This window comes from Rhinoderma darwinii, chromosome 1 (genome assembly GCF_050947455.1).
Source record: "Rhinoderma darwinii isolate aRhiDar2 chromosome 1, aRhiDar2.hap1, whole genome shotgun sequence".
Lineage (NCBI taxonomy): Eukaryota > Metazoa > Chordata > Amphibia > Anura > Rhinodermatidae > Rhinoderma > Rhinoderma darwinii.
Genome location: NC_134687.1, coordinates 291,388,857 through 291,408,348, shown reverse-complemented (window position 1 = coordinate 291,408,348; position 19,492 = coordinate 291,388,857). Strand labels below are relative to the sequence as shown.

Genomic DNA, 19,492 nt, shown 5'->3' with positions numbered 1-19,492 from the left:
CATGGTACGGCTACAAAGAACATTATAAATTGGTAGCCATTATCATAGCTTTTGCTCTACCTTCAGCAAAGTCTTCCTTGGCAGCAGAAGGTAGCATTTGTAAAATAAGGCTCTATACATTTAGAAAAAGATATTTGTTATAAAAAGCTTTTTACTATTCTGTACAGAGGCAGACATCATGCTGATTCTGGAAATTCCAGGTCATTATTTGTAAAAATCTTGTTGTTCATGGCAGCAGATTATAACCCATGCTGTTCAAGGAATTCCCTTGAATTGGGAAAGTCAAAACATGTTTTTTAAAATGCCTTTACTATAATGTTACTTCACTTAATCTCAGAAATAATAAAAGTATTAATCTGATTGTTTTGCATTTGAAGAACAATTACATTGGTTTAAAATGTGAATGTTTAATAAAGGAGATTTTACACTGGGTGATTATCGGGCAGACAAGTGTTCCTTCATAGAACGCTCGTTGCCGATAATTGCCTGTGTGAACAGGGGAATGATCAGCAGATAAACCAGCAAACGCTCGATCATCTGCTGGTCGTATCGATTTAAAAAAAGTGAAATATTAAAATATTATTGTTGTCGGCAGCACATCTCCCTATGTAAACAGCGCTGCCGACATGATAATGATGTATGGGGACGAGTGATCGGAGTAACGACCGCTCGTCCCCATCCATAGATCCGTGTGACAGGAGCAAACGATCAGAGCTCGCTACATCGGCCAATTATCGGCCGGTGTAAAAGGGCCTTAAGAAAAGCAGTTACAATGCACAATTTGATACTTTCTTCCAAAAACAGTGCCAAATGAAGGGGACTAACTGCAATACCAGACACAGCCCATGGACAAGTATGGTGCGGTTTCTAAAAGAAAGCACTTATATTTTTCTAATTTCAGACAATGCCTTTAGCTTGAGACAAACAGAAGTGATGATCTGGTATCTGCTTATGGTGTTATATACTTAAATACAGGATAGACACAGAATAACGCCTCATGCACACGACCGTGTGCGCCCGCCGAGTCCCGTCAGTGATCCGAGGAAAGATAGTACATGTCCTATCTTTCCTCGGATCGGAGACTCGGGTAATTTTTCACGGACCCGATTCACCCGCTAAAGTGAATGGGTCCATGAAAACTATCGGGTGCCACTCGGATGCCCAAAAAAACGGCCCGAGTAGCACAACGGTCGTGTGCATGAGGCGTAATGGACAGATATTTAAAAAAAAAAAAAAAACATTAGACAGAAATTGATTTTCAATAGACGAGTAAATTATAATTAAATATCTTATTTTTACATACCTAATACTGATCCATAACCTGATGCTACAGCCTCTCCTTTCACCAATAGCTTCACCTGAACCTTCGTTTCTATAACTGTGTTGAAGATGGTAACACTCACTGCTTCTTCAACTCCTGAGCGGAAAACTGATGGAGCAGCTATCAGATAGCCCCTAATAATGAGAGAATAAGGGAATTGTGAAAAAACAAACAAAAAAACAAGCTCAGCAGAAGAATAAAATAATAATTCTATAATGATGGACAGTGTAACAATCACAAAAAAATAAATTTTTACATTACTTTAAAAAAAAAGTTTCCTTCTATCAAATCTTTTCCCCTATTAACAATAAACATTCCATAACCATTGAATTACCTGGAGGAATGCTTTGTCAATTATCTTTGTGGGTTTTGCCCCCCTCATACATAAAATAAAAAACAGGACATATTCTGATGACTGTAATTAGCTACGGAGAAGGTTCACTTCAAAGCTCAGTAATGGGTTGGTATCAACCTTTGGGCTGTCTACAGGAGCAAAGGAGTGGGGGAAGCATAGATATTCTCAAGCCTGTGGGCTTAAAGTGTAAAAGGACAATTTATGAATGTGTTGAGCATGTGCATGTTTGGAACAATCTTAAACAGAAGACATAAGAGTTTTGAGATATAATAACCAGTACTGCCAATTATGATTACTATCATGATATATTTAGGCAGATTTATGAAATATACATGTGTACACATATACAAAGAAATAAAAAAGCAAAACTATGATTTTTAAAGAAAGCCCGGGTGCCATGAAAAAGTTACATTAAAAGCAATGTAAAATTATACAACAAAAACAAGAAAGAAAAAAAGTCATGCAAAGTCTAAAGTCACGATGTCTACAGGTCACACCTCAAGAACAAGTATGGCACATCATGTGGTGGTGGGTGCACGAGTAGGGACCCAATCCAACAATATTAGCACAAAATCACCCCGCCAGCCGCTATCCCTACACGCTGATTCTATCACAGAGCCACTACCTGCATTAAGTGTTTGATGAAGGTCATAACTGACCGAAAAGTCGCACATGCATACTGGCAAAAATAATTCAAAATATTTAAGTATTTCACTCCAATTTGGTGTGCCGAGTACTTTTGTGCTAATAGTGCAGGAGGGGGTTGCGGCGGCTGGTTTCAGTGGCGCCACCGCCGCCCCCTTAAGAGAGGCAGCAGGCCGCCACCTGAGGCGAGAAGCTCATCTCGCCTCATGGACGGTGCGGTCCTGGGTAGACTTGCCCCTGGATCTTGAACGTTGGCATGTATCTTGGCTCCAGCACACGCTTTCCACATCAAAATTACATTATCTGGGAGGCTCTTTTATAGACCCGGATATGTTTCAGAAACTCGGCAGAGTTCGTGGAGGAACCATCGAGCAAAGCATTGAGCTATTCTGGTGGAACAATTAAATCGAGTATTCTGACCTTTCCGCCAGAGCAGCACATTTCTGGTTGTTCACTTTCGTATGGACCATGACCATATTGGGATTTTGAATTGTAATGGAAAGCGGCATTATGCATATCAGCCCAGGTAGTAGCATATCGTACCTGGTCGGCATGGAGATGGGCTTAGGTCTGCTGGAGAGTCTCTGCTGCTCTTCTGTCTTGCTGAGACTGCAGTCGTGCCTCAGTCTGCTGGGGAGTTTCAGTAGCTCGTTGTTGGCTGTGACATATCTTGTCAGCCTGGAGACGAGCTTGCGTCTGCTGAAAGGTTTCATCAGTTAGGGCAGCAGCCATGCACTTTGCCGTAGGAGACTTTCATCCAAGTGCAAGTTTAATTTTGAGAGGAATGACTGGTATAAAAGGGTTTAAGTTTATGAGAATGCTCAAATCCAGTATAGGTACACTGTAGCAGGGGCGTAGCTAGGGGGGGGAGGAGGGGCATGTGCCCCGGGCGCAAGGGAAGGGGGGGCGCTGAAGAGCAGCTGATCGCTGCTGATAGGCGCCCCATATGTCGGACACCTGCAGCAGCTTAGGAAGAGCCAGGAAATTAGGGCGTTCTGACTGGGGTCTGTGACGGCCAGGGAGTGGACCAGTCCAGTCACCTTACCTGTCACCTGACCTCACGTCAGTGACATGAGGTCAGATGACTCAGGTCAGGGGACAGGTCCACTCCCGTGCTGCAGCCTCCCTGCATCTGCCTTTACTCTGTGCTCTGCGAGAAGCAGAGAGGAAGCTCCGCCCACAGCCCGTCCTGACCTGTCAGCAAGGAGACATGGTGAGAGTGTCTGTGTGTGTAGTGTGAATACAGTGTGTATCTCTGTGTTTGTATGTGTATATGTTAGTGTGTGTGTGTGTGTGTGTGTGTGTGTGTGTATGTGTGTGTCTCTGTCTGTCTGTGTCTCTGCATGTGTTTGTCTCTTATATCTACTACATTATCAGTACTCAGAGAGTTATCAGTGTGCTATCTGTAGTGTTACATAGGACGGCAGGTAACATCTACTACATTATCTGTACTGTGTAGCAGAGCTGAGATTGTAATTTAGCACAATGTGTTATCTGTGGTGTTACATACTCAGAGAGTTATCAGTATGTGTTATCTGTGGTGTTACATAGGACTGCAGGTAACACTATTACATTATCTGTGCTGTGTACATATGTGCCTGTGTGCATATATATGGGTCTGTTTGTGAATGTGTCTTTGTGCTTGTATATTTGTGCCTTTTATGTATTTGTATATGTTCCTGTCTGTGTATTTATCTGTGTGTGTGTGTGTGTCTGTGTGTGTGTGTGTGTGCATACGTCTATATATTTACCTGTATGTATGTATGTATTCCAGAATGTGTGTATGTATATTTGCCTGTATGTCTAAATATCTGTCTTTATGTATGTACAGTATATATGTTCCAACGTGTCCATATATGTGGTTAATTTTTGGTTTGTGTAGGGGGCGGCAATAGAGAGTCCCGCACAGGGCGCCATCCAAGCTAAGGCCAGCCCTGGCTGTCACCAACCCTAGTCAGAAGGAACTCCGCCGCTGCCTGCGCCGCATGACCTCCTCTGCTTCTCCGGTAAGTCACACCAGGCAGAGCGGAGAGTGGTAGAGGTAGGCTACCGCTCACCGGTCTGTTCACAGTGTGGCGCTAAGTACAAGGGGTGGGAGTGTGGCGCTATTTAAAACGGGGGAATGTGGCACTAGTTACAAGGGGGGGGCAGTGTGGCGCTATTTACAAAGGGGCAGCGGGCTGTGTGGCACTATCTACAAGGGGGGGGGAGTGTGCCGCTATCTACAAGGGGGGAAGCGGGCTGTGTGTGGCACTATCTACAAGGGGCTGTGTGTGGCCTCTTTAATTTATTTTCTTTTAATTTATTTTTGTTGATTACATTATAGAACTATATCGCTTGTAAAATGTAGAAATGCTTTTATACTCGCGTTACATTAAAAAAATTGTGAAAAAAAATTACACCTCATTGATTGGTACGGAAAGAAAAAATGGCGAGGGGAAAGGAGATGTCGGGAAATAAGTTGGGGGGGGCGCCAATCTGAATCTTTTCCCCGGGTGCAGGAGAACCTAGCTACGCCTCTGCACTGTAGTATAGGTCTTTTCATGGCGAGTAAGATGTCAAGTAAAGAAAAATGTTTGGGTTGTTGTTGAAATCTGGTCTAAAACTGTGTGTACATGAGTGAGGCTAAGAATGAAGGACCTGCGAACTTCTATTGGCTAATATGAGTCATCTGATGTGATATGGAGGAAGTGTAAAAAAACAGAATAACTTGGTTTAAAAAGCATGCGATTGGACCCCCTCCCCATTATAAAAAGCCTGTGTTTGCCACTGACCTCGCTCCAGAGTTGGATCCGGGCACAGCACTGGCGTCAGGACCTGAAAATCACCAGGAGCTGAAGAGAGTATAAGAATACTATCCGCTGGGGCCCTGTATCTAAGCCTACCATGTGGTTGGCTTAGATACAGGGCTCAGAAGGCAATATCACACAAGTCTGCTGGCAATAAAGAGAAGTTGAGGGGGCCACACAAAAAGTACTTTTGTACTGAGGCCCATGAGCATTTAGATACGCCCCTGCTACTTAGTATTCAGACAAAATGCTAGCTCTGTTCTTCTCTGGAGCGGAGTCTAGCTTCAATAAAACAACCAGAAGGCGAACACACATAATTGTCATGTATATGATTCCAAGAGAACTAAACTAGTTTAAATGTTTGGCCTTTGTTCTCAGTAGTGTCATAGCTTCCATTTTATAATGAAGCTATGACCAATGTGACAGATTAGTTTTCTGAAGGATACAAACTGATCTCATTAACTTTAAACAATGCTTCTAGAGGAGAAAAGCTTTGTAATATGGCATACACTGGAGCATGTCACAATCTATTTAACTTTTTCCATATGGAATCCATTCTCTAAAAAAACGCTATGTGCCTCTACAAAAAAACAGAAACCTATGAAAGTATGATAGGGCCCCATAGAAGTCAATGAGAAGAAGTTACGGCAAATTGAGCAACAATGTTCATTTATGAGGAAAGAAAGGTAACCGGCACATTTACTGTAACCTAATGAACTATTTCCAAGGATAAAGTAGCTTTTTTTCATATTAATATATTTGGCACGCAGTTACAATTGTCGACGAGGAGGAGTGTATGATGGGGCGGGGGGGCGGGGTAGACACTCTGCAAATATTCTCAAACTTGCTACCTTTAATGACTAAATCTGTTCTGTACTTTGGCAAAGTATGGTTTGGCAGAGACAGCAGCACTGCAGGAATTGGAGGACAGGTGTGTTAGTAAACTGACTAACAGATGCAAGCAATGTCCATTAATTCATTAGTAGTATGCCACAGTCCTAGGAAGATGAGAAAAAAAAAAAGCAGAAGATGATCTAGAACAGGGGTCTCAAGCACGCGGCCCGTGGGCCACATGCGGCCCCTGGGGCTGTCATCTGCGGCCCGCGGGACACAGAGCCGCTAGTATCGGCTCTGCTCCGAGACTCTGGAATTCCCTGACATCGCTGTCCACATATGAACAGCGATGTCTGGGGCTTCCCCAGAGCCGGAGTCCCGGGCAGAGCGCTAGTACAGGCTCTGCTCCGGGACTCTGTGGAATTCCCTGACATCGCTGCCCATATGTGGACAGTGTGTCAGGGACTTCCCCTTAGCGGAGTCCCGGGCAGAGCGCTCAGAAAAGGAATGCCTGCAGGCAAACAAAACCCTATTTCCTGACCACCCAATAGATAATAAGGATAAAGTTAGAGTTTACAACTTTTATTAAGCTACGTGTAGCAAGAACAAACTATACACATAAATTTTAAAAATTTCACTGCCACAGACCGAAGTCAGTATAACAGCTGGAGAACCCAGCCGAGTATCAGAGAGTTGCGGTGTATGCCGAGTGTCGGCAAACAGTCAGTGCAAGGGCACCAGTGCCTCTATTAGTGTGATAGATCCGGCTGAGGCAGGGATTAAAAATTCAATACAGCCCCCCCGACATGTTTCGCTAACTAGTAGCGTCCTCAGGGGTACACGGGGCTAATGGCGGCGCCGCGAGAAAACCGCTCCTCTTATGGGAGTGTGGAATGACGAGAGGTGGGTGTGTGGATGACCGCCAATCAGGCGAAGCTACACATCGGAAGCAGCAGGGGAGAGCGAGCAACCAATAGGAGGCCAGGTAACAAGCAGCCCATAACAGCCTGTAAACTGCGCAGTAGTAAAGACAAAGTGCCGAGATAATTTAAAGACGGCACGCCTGCGCAGTAAAGCGGCTGAGGGACTTAGAGCGGGGCCGAACAGGGCGAAAGCATAGCAAGGAACAGAGGATCGGCGCATGCGCTGTGGGAGCAGGAACGAACTTAGTGCAACAAACAGCTGACAGCCACCATGAATATCTCGCACCAAGCATAGGGCTGAGAATCTATCTCACCTGACTGTGATTTGTATATACACAAGTCTAGTGTAATGCCATATAAAAGACAAAGTGCCCAAGTGTCCTTCACAGTCCAGATATGTAAAACAGACTCCCTTTAGGAAGGCCAACCGGTAGCAGCTGCTCATCCAAACAGCCACCTCAGGAGTAATCATGAAAATTAGTAATAAATAATATAAAATGACAAGGAATACGATAGCATTAACATCCATCTTCATTTATAAATAATAATAGAATAGAAAAAGAGAAAGAGCCGCCAAGCGCATGACATGTATAGTTAGGTCACGTACGAATAGTGGATCAAATTAGATAAATATATATATAGAAATATATTCATACATAATCATACAGCCCCCTTGTCAGGAGACCACAATAAAAAGATGGTACCGATAAAGTAGCCAAGAAACCGAGACAATAAAGGCGAATAAAATATAATACAAATAAATCCATACAGAGTCATAAAGGGAAACGCAGAAAAACTCACAGAAATGCACTAAATGTAAAACCCTCGTTAAGTCCCTGAGGGGTCATGGAGCCGAGACGGTGAATCCACCGTGCCTCCTCCTGTAGAAGCCTACGGTCCAAATTACCTGCCCTGGGTCCCAACTTAAACTGTGCAATGCCCCAAAATTGGAGCAGCTTCGGATTATCAGGGTGATATCTATGCATATGTCTGGCAAGAGTGGTGTCTTCCTTAAGGTTGATGGTACTAAGATGTCTGGACACCCTTCTCCTCAATTCCTGCAGAGTTTTGCCCACATAAAGTTTAGGGCAAGGACATCTAGCCAGATACACAACTCCACCACTCTGACAGTTGAGAAATTGTTTAATGTCATAGGACCTGCCGTCAAGAGGATTGGTAAAACTCTTAACTCTAGGCATCAGTGGGCAGAAGGAACACCTACCACAGGGATGAAAACCCGTGACAGGTGATTTCAACCAGGTGGATGGGGCCCGTGAGGGGGTTGATGAAAAATGACTATGCACTAGAAGATCTCGTAGATTTTTACCCCTACGATAGGTAATGGCGGGATTGGCAGGAATTGCCTCTTTTAGGTCAGGGTCAGCAGTAAGAATAGACCAATGCTTCTTCAATACTCCAACAACTTGGGAGGAGCAGACATCGAACGTGCCAATACAGCGGATGGCACCAGAAGTCGTTGACAGTGCAGACCTAGCAACACCATCGGAAAGTAGATCAGATCTAAGAGACGCCCTAGCCCTGGCATACGCCCTATGTAACCACTTTTTCGGGTAACCTCTTGCCAAAAATTTTTGGTAGAGACCATCACACTCCCTCTGAAAAGATTGCTCATCAGAGCAGTTGCGTCTGGCCTGCAGGTATTGGCCAATGGGTATCCCTCTTTTAAGGGCAGGGGGATGATGACTGTCCCAATGCAGAAAGCTATTGGTGGTGTAGCTTTACGAAATATGTCAGTTTGGACACCACCACCAGGGTCCAGAGAGATCTTAAGATCAAGGAAGTTGATCATATGATCGTTAATTTCATAAGTGAATCTCATGCCAATGGAATTATTGTTGAGCATAGACATGAAGTCGACAAATGTGTTGACATCCCCATCCCATAGGATGAGAATGTCGTCAATATATCTTCCCAAAAAGGAGATATGTGACGTGAAAAAAAGAAGATCATCTGAAAAAACGATAGTGTCCTCCCACCAACCCAGGAAAAGGTTGGCGTAGGTGGGTGCACAAACGGTGCCCATTGCTGTGCCTTTTATCTGATGATAATATTTGGCATCAAAGGTGAAAAAATTATGTGTGAGAAGGAAACGTAATAGTGACAGAACAAAATCATTGTGTCGCTGAAATTGGGTACCCTTTGTGCTCAAAAAATATTTAACTGCAGTGAGACCCAAATCATGTTGAATATTGGTATAAAGCGACTCCACGTCTATGCTCGCCAACATGGTAGTAGAGGTGACAGTGATCTCCTGGATCCTGGTGACGGTGTCCTTGGTGTCCCTAAGATGGGACGACAGAGCAGAAACAAAAGGGGACAGAATCTCATCCACATAGAGGCTAATACCCTGCGTCAGGTTATCATTACCCGAAACTATGGGCCTACCAGGGATAGGGCGTTTGTTCTTATGGACCTTTGGTAAGGCATAAAAAGTTGCCAGAGTGGGTGTAGGGTTGTATAGACGTTTAAATTCGTCCAAGGTAATAAGATTATTACTTTTTGCATTGGTAAGCAGATCGTACAGTTCCGACAAGTACCCAATGGTGGGGTTGCCTTTTAAGGTGACATAGGTTGTTTTATCATCTAGTAGTCTGTGGACCATACCCGTGTAATCAGCACAGTCCATGATCACGATATTGCCCCCTTTATCGGAAGGTTTAAGTACTAGATCTGCATTACCACATAGCTCATCCAGTGCCAACTTTTCATCGCTATTAAGATTTCCAAAGGGCATAGATTTGTCATTTCTAAGTTTCTTAAGGTCATTACAGACCATTTTTACAAAGACATCGATGTGCCCATATTGGGAAAAGGGGAGAGTGAGCCTAGACTTAGGGCGTAATGTAGAAAAAGGACCCACCGCATCAGCGGCTCCGAATTGATTCTCACGGAGGAGACTCTCCAGGTCCCTCATGGTGTTTTGTTCCTGACGGTCAAGGCGGATATTATCCTGTGTAGAGCCCCTGAAATGTTTATGAAGGGCCAATTTTCTGGCAAATAAATTGATATCCTTTGCCCATGTGAACTCATCGAAAGGAGGTGCAGGGGTATAGGAGAGTCCCCTCTGTAATAGAGTCAACTGATGAGAGTTCAATACGTGTGAAGATAAATTGAATATCTGCATGTTATCATTGTTAGTAGCTAGTGCACTAGGGATTATTGTTTGAGACCCCAGTGCGCTAGTACAGGCTCTGCTCCGGGACGCTGCGGAATTCCCTGACATATCTGCCCATATATGGACAGTGTGTCAGGGTCTTCCCCAGAGCGGAGTCCCGGGCAGAGCGCTATTATCGGCTCTTCTCCGGGACTCTGGGGAAGCCTCTGACATCGCTGTCCATACATCGACAATGATGTCAGGGACTTCCCCAGAGCAGGAGTCCCAGTGATGTCAGGAGCACAGCTGCAGTCCCAGGAAGAGCCTACTAGCGCTCTGCCTGGGACTCCAGCTCTGGGGTTGCCCCTGACATCTCTGTCCATATATGGACAGTGATGTCAGGAGCAGAGCTGGAATCCCAGGCAGAGTGCCAGAAGCGGCTCTGCTCCGGGACTCCAGCTCTGGGCAAGCCCCTGACATCACTGGGGCAGCCTCTACAGAGGGCCCTGGGGCAGCTTCTACAGAGGGCACTGGGGCAGCCTCTACAGAGGGCACTTTGGCAGCCTCTACAGAGGGCACTTTGGCAGCCTCTATAGAGGGCACTGTGGCAGCCTCTACAGAGGGCACTGTGGCATTATCTACAAGTGGGTGTGTGGCAGTATCTGAAGAGGACACTGGCATTATCTAGGGGTGTGTTGCATTATCTACAGAGGGCACTGTGCCCTTATCTACAGAGGGCACTGTGGCCTTATCTACAGAGGGCACTGTGGCCTTATCTACAGAGGGCACTGTGGCCTTATCTACGGGTGTGTTGCATTATCCACAGAGGGCACTGCGGCAGCATCCACAGAGGGCACTGCGGCAGCATCCACAGAGGGCACTGCGGCAGCATCCACAGAGGGCACTGCGGCAGCATCCACAGAGGGCACTGCGGCACTATCTAAAAAGGGGCTGCCCAATCTTGACATGTGTGCTAACTGAGCCGCCGGACTGCATTTAGCGACACTTAAACTGGAAAGCTGGATTGTTGAAATAAGCACGTGGAGAAATATCTCAAATTTTAAACCTAGCGCTATTATTATAGTAATATAGGGTTATAGTAGTTCAAATAACTACTTGATTAACAATAATTTTGTATTGTATCAAATCTGAAAGTAATGCGGCCCGTCAACTTCCCATTTTTTCTATATGCGGCCCACTTACCCGGCCGAGTTTGAGACCCCTGATCTAGAAGAAGAAAAGAAACCTCAAAGTTTGGTCACCAAACTTCTCTTATGCCTCACTCCCTGGATATATCTGGGCACTTTAGTAATATACTGGTATGTGTTTTTAGGGTATAGGGGATTGAGGTGTGAATGGATAAATATACTATGGATTATTGTGAGTAGTGCTAATGAAATAATAAATAAGATTAAAAAAATATATATATAAAAAAAACATTGTCAGATTAAGTGAATAAAACAGATCATCTTGTGACAATGGCACTTGTCAGTTAGTTCTTGAAGTTGATGTGTTGGAAGAAAGAAAAATGCTTCCAAGTGTAAGGATCTGAGCAACTTTGACAAGGGCCAAATTGTGATGGCAAGACAACTGTGGCAGAGTATCTCCAAAATGCCAGGTTTTGTGGGGTGTTCCCAGTATACAGTGGTTAGTACCTACCAAAAGTGCTCCAAGGAAGGACTACCAGTGAACAAGTGTAAGAGTCGTGGGCGTCCAAGGCGCATTGATGCGCGTGGGCAGCAAAGGCTAGGCCGAGTAGTCTGATCCCACAGAAGAGCTACTGTTGCACAAATTGCAAAAAAATAATGCCGGTTATGAACACACAGTGAATCGCAAATTGATACGTTTTGGGCTGTCAACCGCGGAAAACACCTCAAAGACACTTTGTAGCAATGGAAGTAGATAGCCTGCTTTGATGAACCACGTTTTCTATTAGATCATGTAGATGGCCAGGGTTGTGACGCATCATAAAAAATGCCCCATAAATCAATTATAATGCCCCCACAGTATAATGCCCTATATAGTGCCCCTACACATTATAATGTCCCTTTAGTGCCCCCCATACAGTATAATATTTAATAATATAATATATTATAACCCCTTCAAGGACATAGTATTTTGTCCTCTAATTGTGCCCACACAGTATTATGCCCCCTAAGTGCCACAGTTTATTGCCCCCTGTAGTACCCCTACACAGTATAATGTCCGCTAAGTGGCCCCCACACAGTATAATGGCCCCCTCCCCTGGCTGCCACACACAGCCCCCTTGTAGGTAGTGCCACACAGCCCCCTGGTAGGTAGTGCCACACAGCCCCTTTGTTGGTAGTGCCACACAGCCCCCTGTAGATAGTGCCACATAGCCCCTTGTAGGTAGTGCCACACAGCCCCCTGGTAGGTAGTGCCACACAGCCCCCTGGTAGATAGTGCCACACAGCCCTTTTGTAGGTAGTGCCACACAGCCCCCTGGTAGGTAGTGAAACACAGCCCCCTTGTAGGTAGTGCCACACAGCCCCCTGTAGGTAGTGCCACACAGGCCTCTTGTAAATAGCACCCCAGCCACTATGGCTGCTACGCCACTGAGTGAAGAAGCGCCCGGGCGGAAAGTCGGCTGCTGAGTTGCCGGGCTCTGCCTCTTCTGAAACAAGCAGGGGAAGGGAACCAGCGCAGCACCCCCTTCCACCTGCTGGAGTGAGGCACTCTGTGCAATGGCACAGGTCGCACACCCCTAAGGCCGGCCCTGTGTATGAGGCCTCAAATGGATTCTGCTATAGATAATTAATATAATGATTTCCTTGATATCTGAGGTTAGAACAGAACTTTTACAAATAAACTATATATTATTTGTTTCTGAAACACAAAAGTTTAAATGCCACATGCTGGTTTCTCTAGCAACCACAGACACTTTGTTACTACATATTCTGTGATATACAGAATGACATTTGATAATAGGCATTAAGCTACAATTTCACTAATATGTATTTTTTTTCCAGGTAGAATTTTTAATGTTAATTCCTGTAAGTGCATTTGTGTATGCAAAATTACTTACACTGGCACACACTAACACACTTCTTGCGTACCATACGGTCAAGCTGCTCCCACAACAGCTCTATGGGGTTGAGATCTGGTGACTGCGCTGGCCACTCCATTACAGATAGAATACCAGCTGCCTGCTTCTTCCCTAAATAGTTCTTGCATAATTTGGAGGTGTGCTTTGGGTCATTGTCCTGTTGTAGGATGAAATTGGCTCCAATCAAGCTCTATCCACAGGGTATGGCATGGCGTTGCAAAGTGGAGTGATAGCCTTCCTTCTTCAAAATCCCTTTTACCTTATACAAATCTCCCACTTTACCAGCACCAAAGCAACCCCAGACCATCACATTACCTCCACCATGCTTGACAGATGGTGTCAGGCACTCTTCCAGCATCTTTTCAGTTGTTCTGCGTCTCACAAATGTTCTTCTGTATGATCCAAACACCTCAAACTTCGATTCGTCTGTCCATAACACTTTTTTCCAATCTTCCTCTGTCCAATGTCTGTGTGCTTTTGCCCATATTAATCTTTTCCTTTTATTAGCCAGTCTCAGATATGGCTTTTTCTTTGCCATTCTGCCCTGAAGGCCAGCATCCCAGAGTCGCCTCTTCACTGTAGATGTTGACACTGCCAGTTGAGGACCTGTGAGGCGTCTATTTCTCAAACTAGAGACTCTAATGTACTTGTCTTGTTGCTCAGTTGTGCAGTGGGGCCTCCCACTTCTCTTTCTACTCTGGTTAGAGCCTGTTTGTGCTGTCCTCTGAAGGGAGTAGTACACACCGTTGTAGGAAATCTTCAGTTTCTTGGCAATTTCTTGCATGGAATAGCCTTCATTTCTAAGAACAAGAATAGACTTTCGAGTTTCGCATGAAAGCTCTCTTTTTCTAGCCATTTTGAGAGTTTAATCGAACCCACAAATGTAATGCTCCAGATTCTCAACCAGCTCAAAGGAAGGTCAGTTTTATAGCTCCTCTAAACATCAAAACGGTTTACAGCGGTGCTAACATAATTGCAAAAGGGTTTTCAAGTGTTTTCTAATCATCCATTAGCCTTCTAACACAGTTAGCAAACACAATGTACCATTAGAACACTGGAGTGATGGTTGCTGGAAATGGGCCTCTATACACCTATGTAGATATTGCATTAAAAACCAGACGTTTGCAGCTAGAATAGTCATTTAGCACATTAACAATGTATAGAGTGTATTTCTGATTAATTTAATGTTATCTTCATTGAAAAAAACTGTGCTTTTCTTTCAAAAATAAGGAAATATCTAAGTGACCCTAAACTTTTGAACGGTAGTGTATACCCACAGACACATATAAATACACACAGAGGCATATATATATGGGCAGCAGAGTATATAAGGGGCAGCAGGGTATATAGGGGTCGGCAGGGTATATAGGGGGCAGCAGGGTATATAAGGGGCAGCAGGGTATATAAGGGGCAGCATGTTATATATAGGGGACAGAAGGGTATATAAGGGGCAGCAGGGTATATAGGAGGAAGCAGGGTATATAGGAGGAAGCAGGGTATATATGAGGCAGCACAGATATCTGCATTTTATCAGTTCTACTTTAATATTGAACACACACTTTTACAAAGAGACAAACACATGCAGAGACATACACACATGCAGAGACATACACACACATACACACACACACAATAACATATACACATACTGTATACCCACTACACACACATATACACACATAGACACACCATCTCTCCTTGCTGACAGGATCACAGGTTTCTTGCAGGACAGGCTGTGGGCGGAGCTTCCTCCTCTGCTCCTCGGCTGTTATTTACACCTGTTTGTAACAGCAGAGCACAGAGTAGAGGCAGAGCCCAGTGGCGCCCCCTACATGCTGGGAGGGCTCGCACACCCCCAAGGGCGGGCCCTGCGTGTGCATAGCTTACCAGGGGAAGAGATGGCACCTGGATACACTACGGGCAGGCAAGCCGGTGAAGGCACGGTGATGCTCTGGGTAATGTTCTCTTGTGAAACCTCGGGTCCTGACATTCATGTAGCTGTTACTTTGACATGTAATAACTACCTAAACATTGTTGCAGGCAAAGTACACCTGTTCATGAGAACGATATTATCTAATAGCAGTGGCCTCTTTCAGCAGGATATACGTCAGACTGGATACTTAGAATATGGCTGTGGATTTGTCAAGTCGTAAAACGTAGCAGTTTTATCACTGGCCACGTGCCAGTTTTGTGGCGCAGAATACTGGTCTAAAGTATACCACCCAATAGGTGGTGTTAAGAAGGTAAAGGAGTCTAACATGCACTAAATCTATCAACTGTGGTGCAGTTTTTCTCCCCGAATGTCCGCTGCAGAAAACTGTAGCACTTAGCCGGCCTGACAGCAGGCCAGCCTCCAGGGATGTTTCATCCCATAAGACCGCTGCAGCCTGTGATTGGCTCCAGCAGTGGTCACATGGGATGAAACTTCATCCCAGGAGGCCGGCCTGGAGGAAGAAACACAGACTTCTGGGTAAATATGAGATTATTCTTTTTCCTAAGTTGCATTCTTTGCGGCGGAAATAATTCTGCCGCAAAAAATGCAACAATGCAATTTGTTGCGGGTTTCACCTCCCTATTATATTCAATGGGGAAAACCGGCAAGAAATAAGCAGTGTTTACGCAAATACAATTGACATGCTGCGGAATAAAATTCTGCACCGCAGGTCAATTTCTAAGCAGTTTTTCTGCTCAGTATTTACACAGTGTATGGATGAGCATTGTTCTCTCTCATCCACTTTGCTGCTACTGTATTATACTGCGAATTTTCCACAACTAATTCCATTGCGGAAAATCTGCAGAATTTACGCATCGTGTAAACTGACCCTAGCTGTGCCCTAAGGCCTCCATACACAGCATTTTATACTGCATAAAAAGCTGCACGTAAAAAACACAGCTTATATATGTAACATGCGCTTTTGGTAGCTTTTTTTTTTTATTTAGTGTAATTTTGAACATGAGTTTTTTCTGGTGTATTTGAAGTGCTATAAAAATGCTGCAAAACAAAACGCTTTGTACGTATCCTTTTCAATAATTCCCTAGTATTTTTTACCTAAAATAAACCTGCAGTGAATAAACGCAACCGAAAACAGGAGTAAAGGTTGTGTGTGAATCCAGCCTAATAGAGCAGTTCTAAAAAGCAGTCAAGAATCCAGCACTTAGGACAATAAATAACCGGTAAACATTACATATAGGTGATTAGAATTTTTAAGCTAACAACTGAACATCTGCTTCAATAAAGCTAGAATAAAAAAATAATTTTTTGTGTGAATATATATATATATATATATATATATATATATATATATATATATATATATATATAATTTCTTTTGCTTATATAGCACTAACATATTACGCAGCACTGTACAGAAAATGTCATCGTTCACTGTTCCTAGTCGGGCTCACACTTTAAATTCCCTATCTGTATGTTTTTGGAGTGTGGGAGGAAACCAGTCAAACACAAACAGAACAAACGCCATGCCAATGTTACCACTCCAGCACTGCAAGACAAGATTGTTAACCTTTAAAGGGGTTTTCCCATCTTAGACATTTAGGATATGCCATAAACGTGCCATAGATGCTGGTTTCAGCTCTAAGACCCGACCTATATCAAGAAGGGGGTGTCCCGACCCCTTTTTGCCTGTTATGGCGGTTGCTGGCCACTGAATTCGGACGGAGACTGGCGAAGAGAGGGTCTCTCTGTATGTTTTTGGAGTGTGGGAGGAAAACCATTTAAACATGGGAAGAACATACAAACTCCATGTAGATGTTTCCATTGGTCAGATTCAAACCTAGGACTCCAGCGCTGCAAGACAAGTGTTAACCATTAAAGGGGTTTTACTACAGGGGTGGGCTATATTTGGGACACTATATACAGGGGGAGCTATATGTGAGGCATTATCTACAGGGGTGGGCTATATGTGGAGCATTATGTATAGGGTAAGCTATTTGTAGGGCACTATTTACAGAGGTAGGTTATATGTGGAGCACTATCTATAGGGGGAGCTATATGTAGGGCAGCACGATGGCTCAGTGGTTAGCACTATTGCCGTGCAGAGCAGGAGTCCATATGTGGGCACTATCTACAGGGGCTTCTATGTAGGGCACTATCTACAGAGGCTCTATGGGGGTAATTATCTATAGGGAGGCTATGGGGGCACTATCTACAGGGGAGCACGGTGTGTGTGTGTGTGTGTGTGTGGGAAACAGTGTATGGTACTATTATAATCAGGGACACAATGTATGGCGCTGTTATAATTAGAGTTGCAGTGTATTATATTTAGGGGTGTTGAGAATTTTCTGTTCATTTATAGGTGCAGAAATGTTTTAAAAGTGAGAAGACATATGGACGGCAAACTGCAGAAATGGGCTGGGAGAAGTCATCATAGAGGTCTGGACCGGATGGAGAAGAAGAGAGAAAAAGAACAAGAATCTGAGATAACCTACCAGCCTGAGTAGTAGCAGATCGAGTCACTCTATCAGACCTAGGAGCAGATGCAGACTGATTAACCACGGGCGTCGACACAGAAGCTGTGTCTGGCAGATCCTTTACAGTACCTCCCCTTTTATGAGGGGTCACTGGACCTGGCTTATTGGGGAACCGAAGATGGAACCTCCTGAGCAATACCCCAGCGTGAACATCCCGGCCGGGTACCCAAGTCCTCTCCTCAGGCCCGTATCCTCTCCAATTGTCCAGGTACTGGAGGGAGCCTTGGACCATCCTGCTGTCCACAATCTTGGCCATCTCGAATTCTACCCCTTCAGGAGTGAGAACAGGGACCAGAGGTTTCCTCGAGGTAGCCAAGGACGGGGAGCAGCATTTCAGGAGGGAGCCATGAAACACGGTGGTAACTCCAGCCGGAAGGAGACAGGGTTAAGGACCTCAATGACCTTGTATGGCCCTATATACCGGGGAGCAAATTTTTTGGACGGGACTTTAAGGCGCAAATTTTTTGAAGACAGCCACACCAGATCCCCGACCACAAACAAGGTGTTAGCAGAACGTCTTCTATCTGCCTGAGTCTTTTGTATGCTCTGGGATGCCTCTAGATTCTTATGAACCTGGGATCAGACTATGCACAGTTCCCGATGAACTACATCTACCTCAGGATTGTTGGAACCACCAGGTGAATCGGTGGAGAACCGTGGATTAAACCCAAAATTACAGAAAAATGGGGAGACCCCTGAGGAGTTACTGACCCAGTTATTAATGGAAAATTCGGCAAGGGGAATGAAGAAGACCCAATAATATTGACAGTCAGAGATAAAACACCTTAAATATTGTTCTAGAGACTGATTAGTCCTCTCAGTTTGGCCATTAGTTTCAGGATGGAAGGCCGAGGAGAAGGACAGATCAATCTCCAACTTTTTACAGAAAGCTCTCCAAAACAATGAAACAAATTGTACCCCTCTGTCAGAAACAATATTGACAGGAACCCCATGGAGACGCAGGATGTATTTGACAAACCGCTTTAGTAAGATGTGCCACTTTGTGCCCCTCAAGTAACTACCCAATGCCAAGACGTTAGCGTCTTGGCATTGGGTAGTTACTTGAGGGGCACAAAGTGGCACATCTTACTAAAGCGGTCTACTACAACCCACACCACTGACTTGCCTTGAGATGGAGGCAGATCGGTGACAAGATAGCACCCACTCCCACCTCGGAGGAGTCAACCTCCACGATGAATGGCTCCATTTGGTTAGGCTGAATCAGCACTGGGGCAGAGATAAAGCACTTCTTAAGGATCTCAAAAGCCTGGACCGCCTCCGGAGGCCAGTAGAGGAGATCAGCACCTTTGCGAGTAAGATCCGTAAGAGGCTTAGCGATGACCGAGAAGTTAGCAATAAATCTCCTGAAATAATTAGCAAACCCCAGGAAGCACTGTAACGCCTTCAGGGAGACAGGTTGGACCCATTCAGCCACAGCCTGAACCTTGGCAGGGTAAATGCGGAATTCATTAGGAGTGAGGATTTGACCCAAAAATGGTATCTCCTGCACCCCAAACACACATTTTTCGGATTTAGCAAAGAGTTTGTTTTCTCGAAGGGCCTGGAGCACCTTCCTGACATGCTCAATGTGGGAGGACCAGTCCTTGGAAAACACAAGTATATCATCAAGGTACACTACAAGAAATACCCCCAGATTGTCTCTTAAAATCTCATTTATGAAATTCTGGAAGACCACGGGAGCATTACACAATCCAAAGGGCATGACGAGGTATTCGAAATGACCTTCGGGGGTGTTAAACGCAGTCTTCCACTAATCCCCTTTTCTGATTCGGATAAGGTTATAAGCCCCCCGAAGATCAAATTGGACCCCCTGAACCTGATAGAATAAATCAGGACTCAAAGGAAGGGGATACTGGTTCCTTACAGTGACCTTATTCAAGTTTTGGTAATCGATGCACGGCCTAAGACCCCCATCCTTCCCTACAAAGAAGAAG

General features: G+C 44.7%; 1 protein-coding gene across 1 annotated transcript in view; it reads right to left on the bottom strand.

The window, feature by feature from the left end:
• CPAMD8 (C3 and PZP like alpha-2-macroglobulin domain containing 8) overlaps window positions 1-19,492 on the bottom strand; it is a 112,045-nt gene that overhangs the window by 73,358 nt on the left and 19,195 nt on the right. The window contains exon 2 of the mRNA XM_075825316.1: window positions 1,304-1,455. Within this exon, the coding sequence (XP_075681431.1) occupies window positions 1,304-1,455 (152 nt within the window). The remainder of the gene's footprint in view (window positions 1-1,303; window positions 1,456-19,492) is intronic.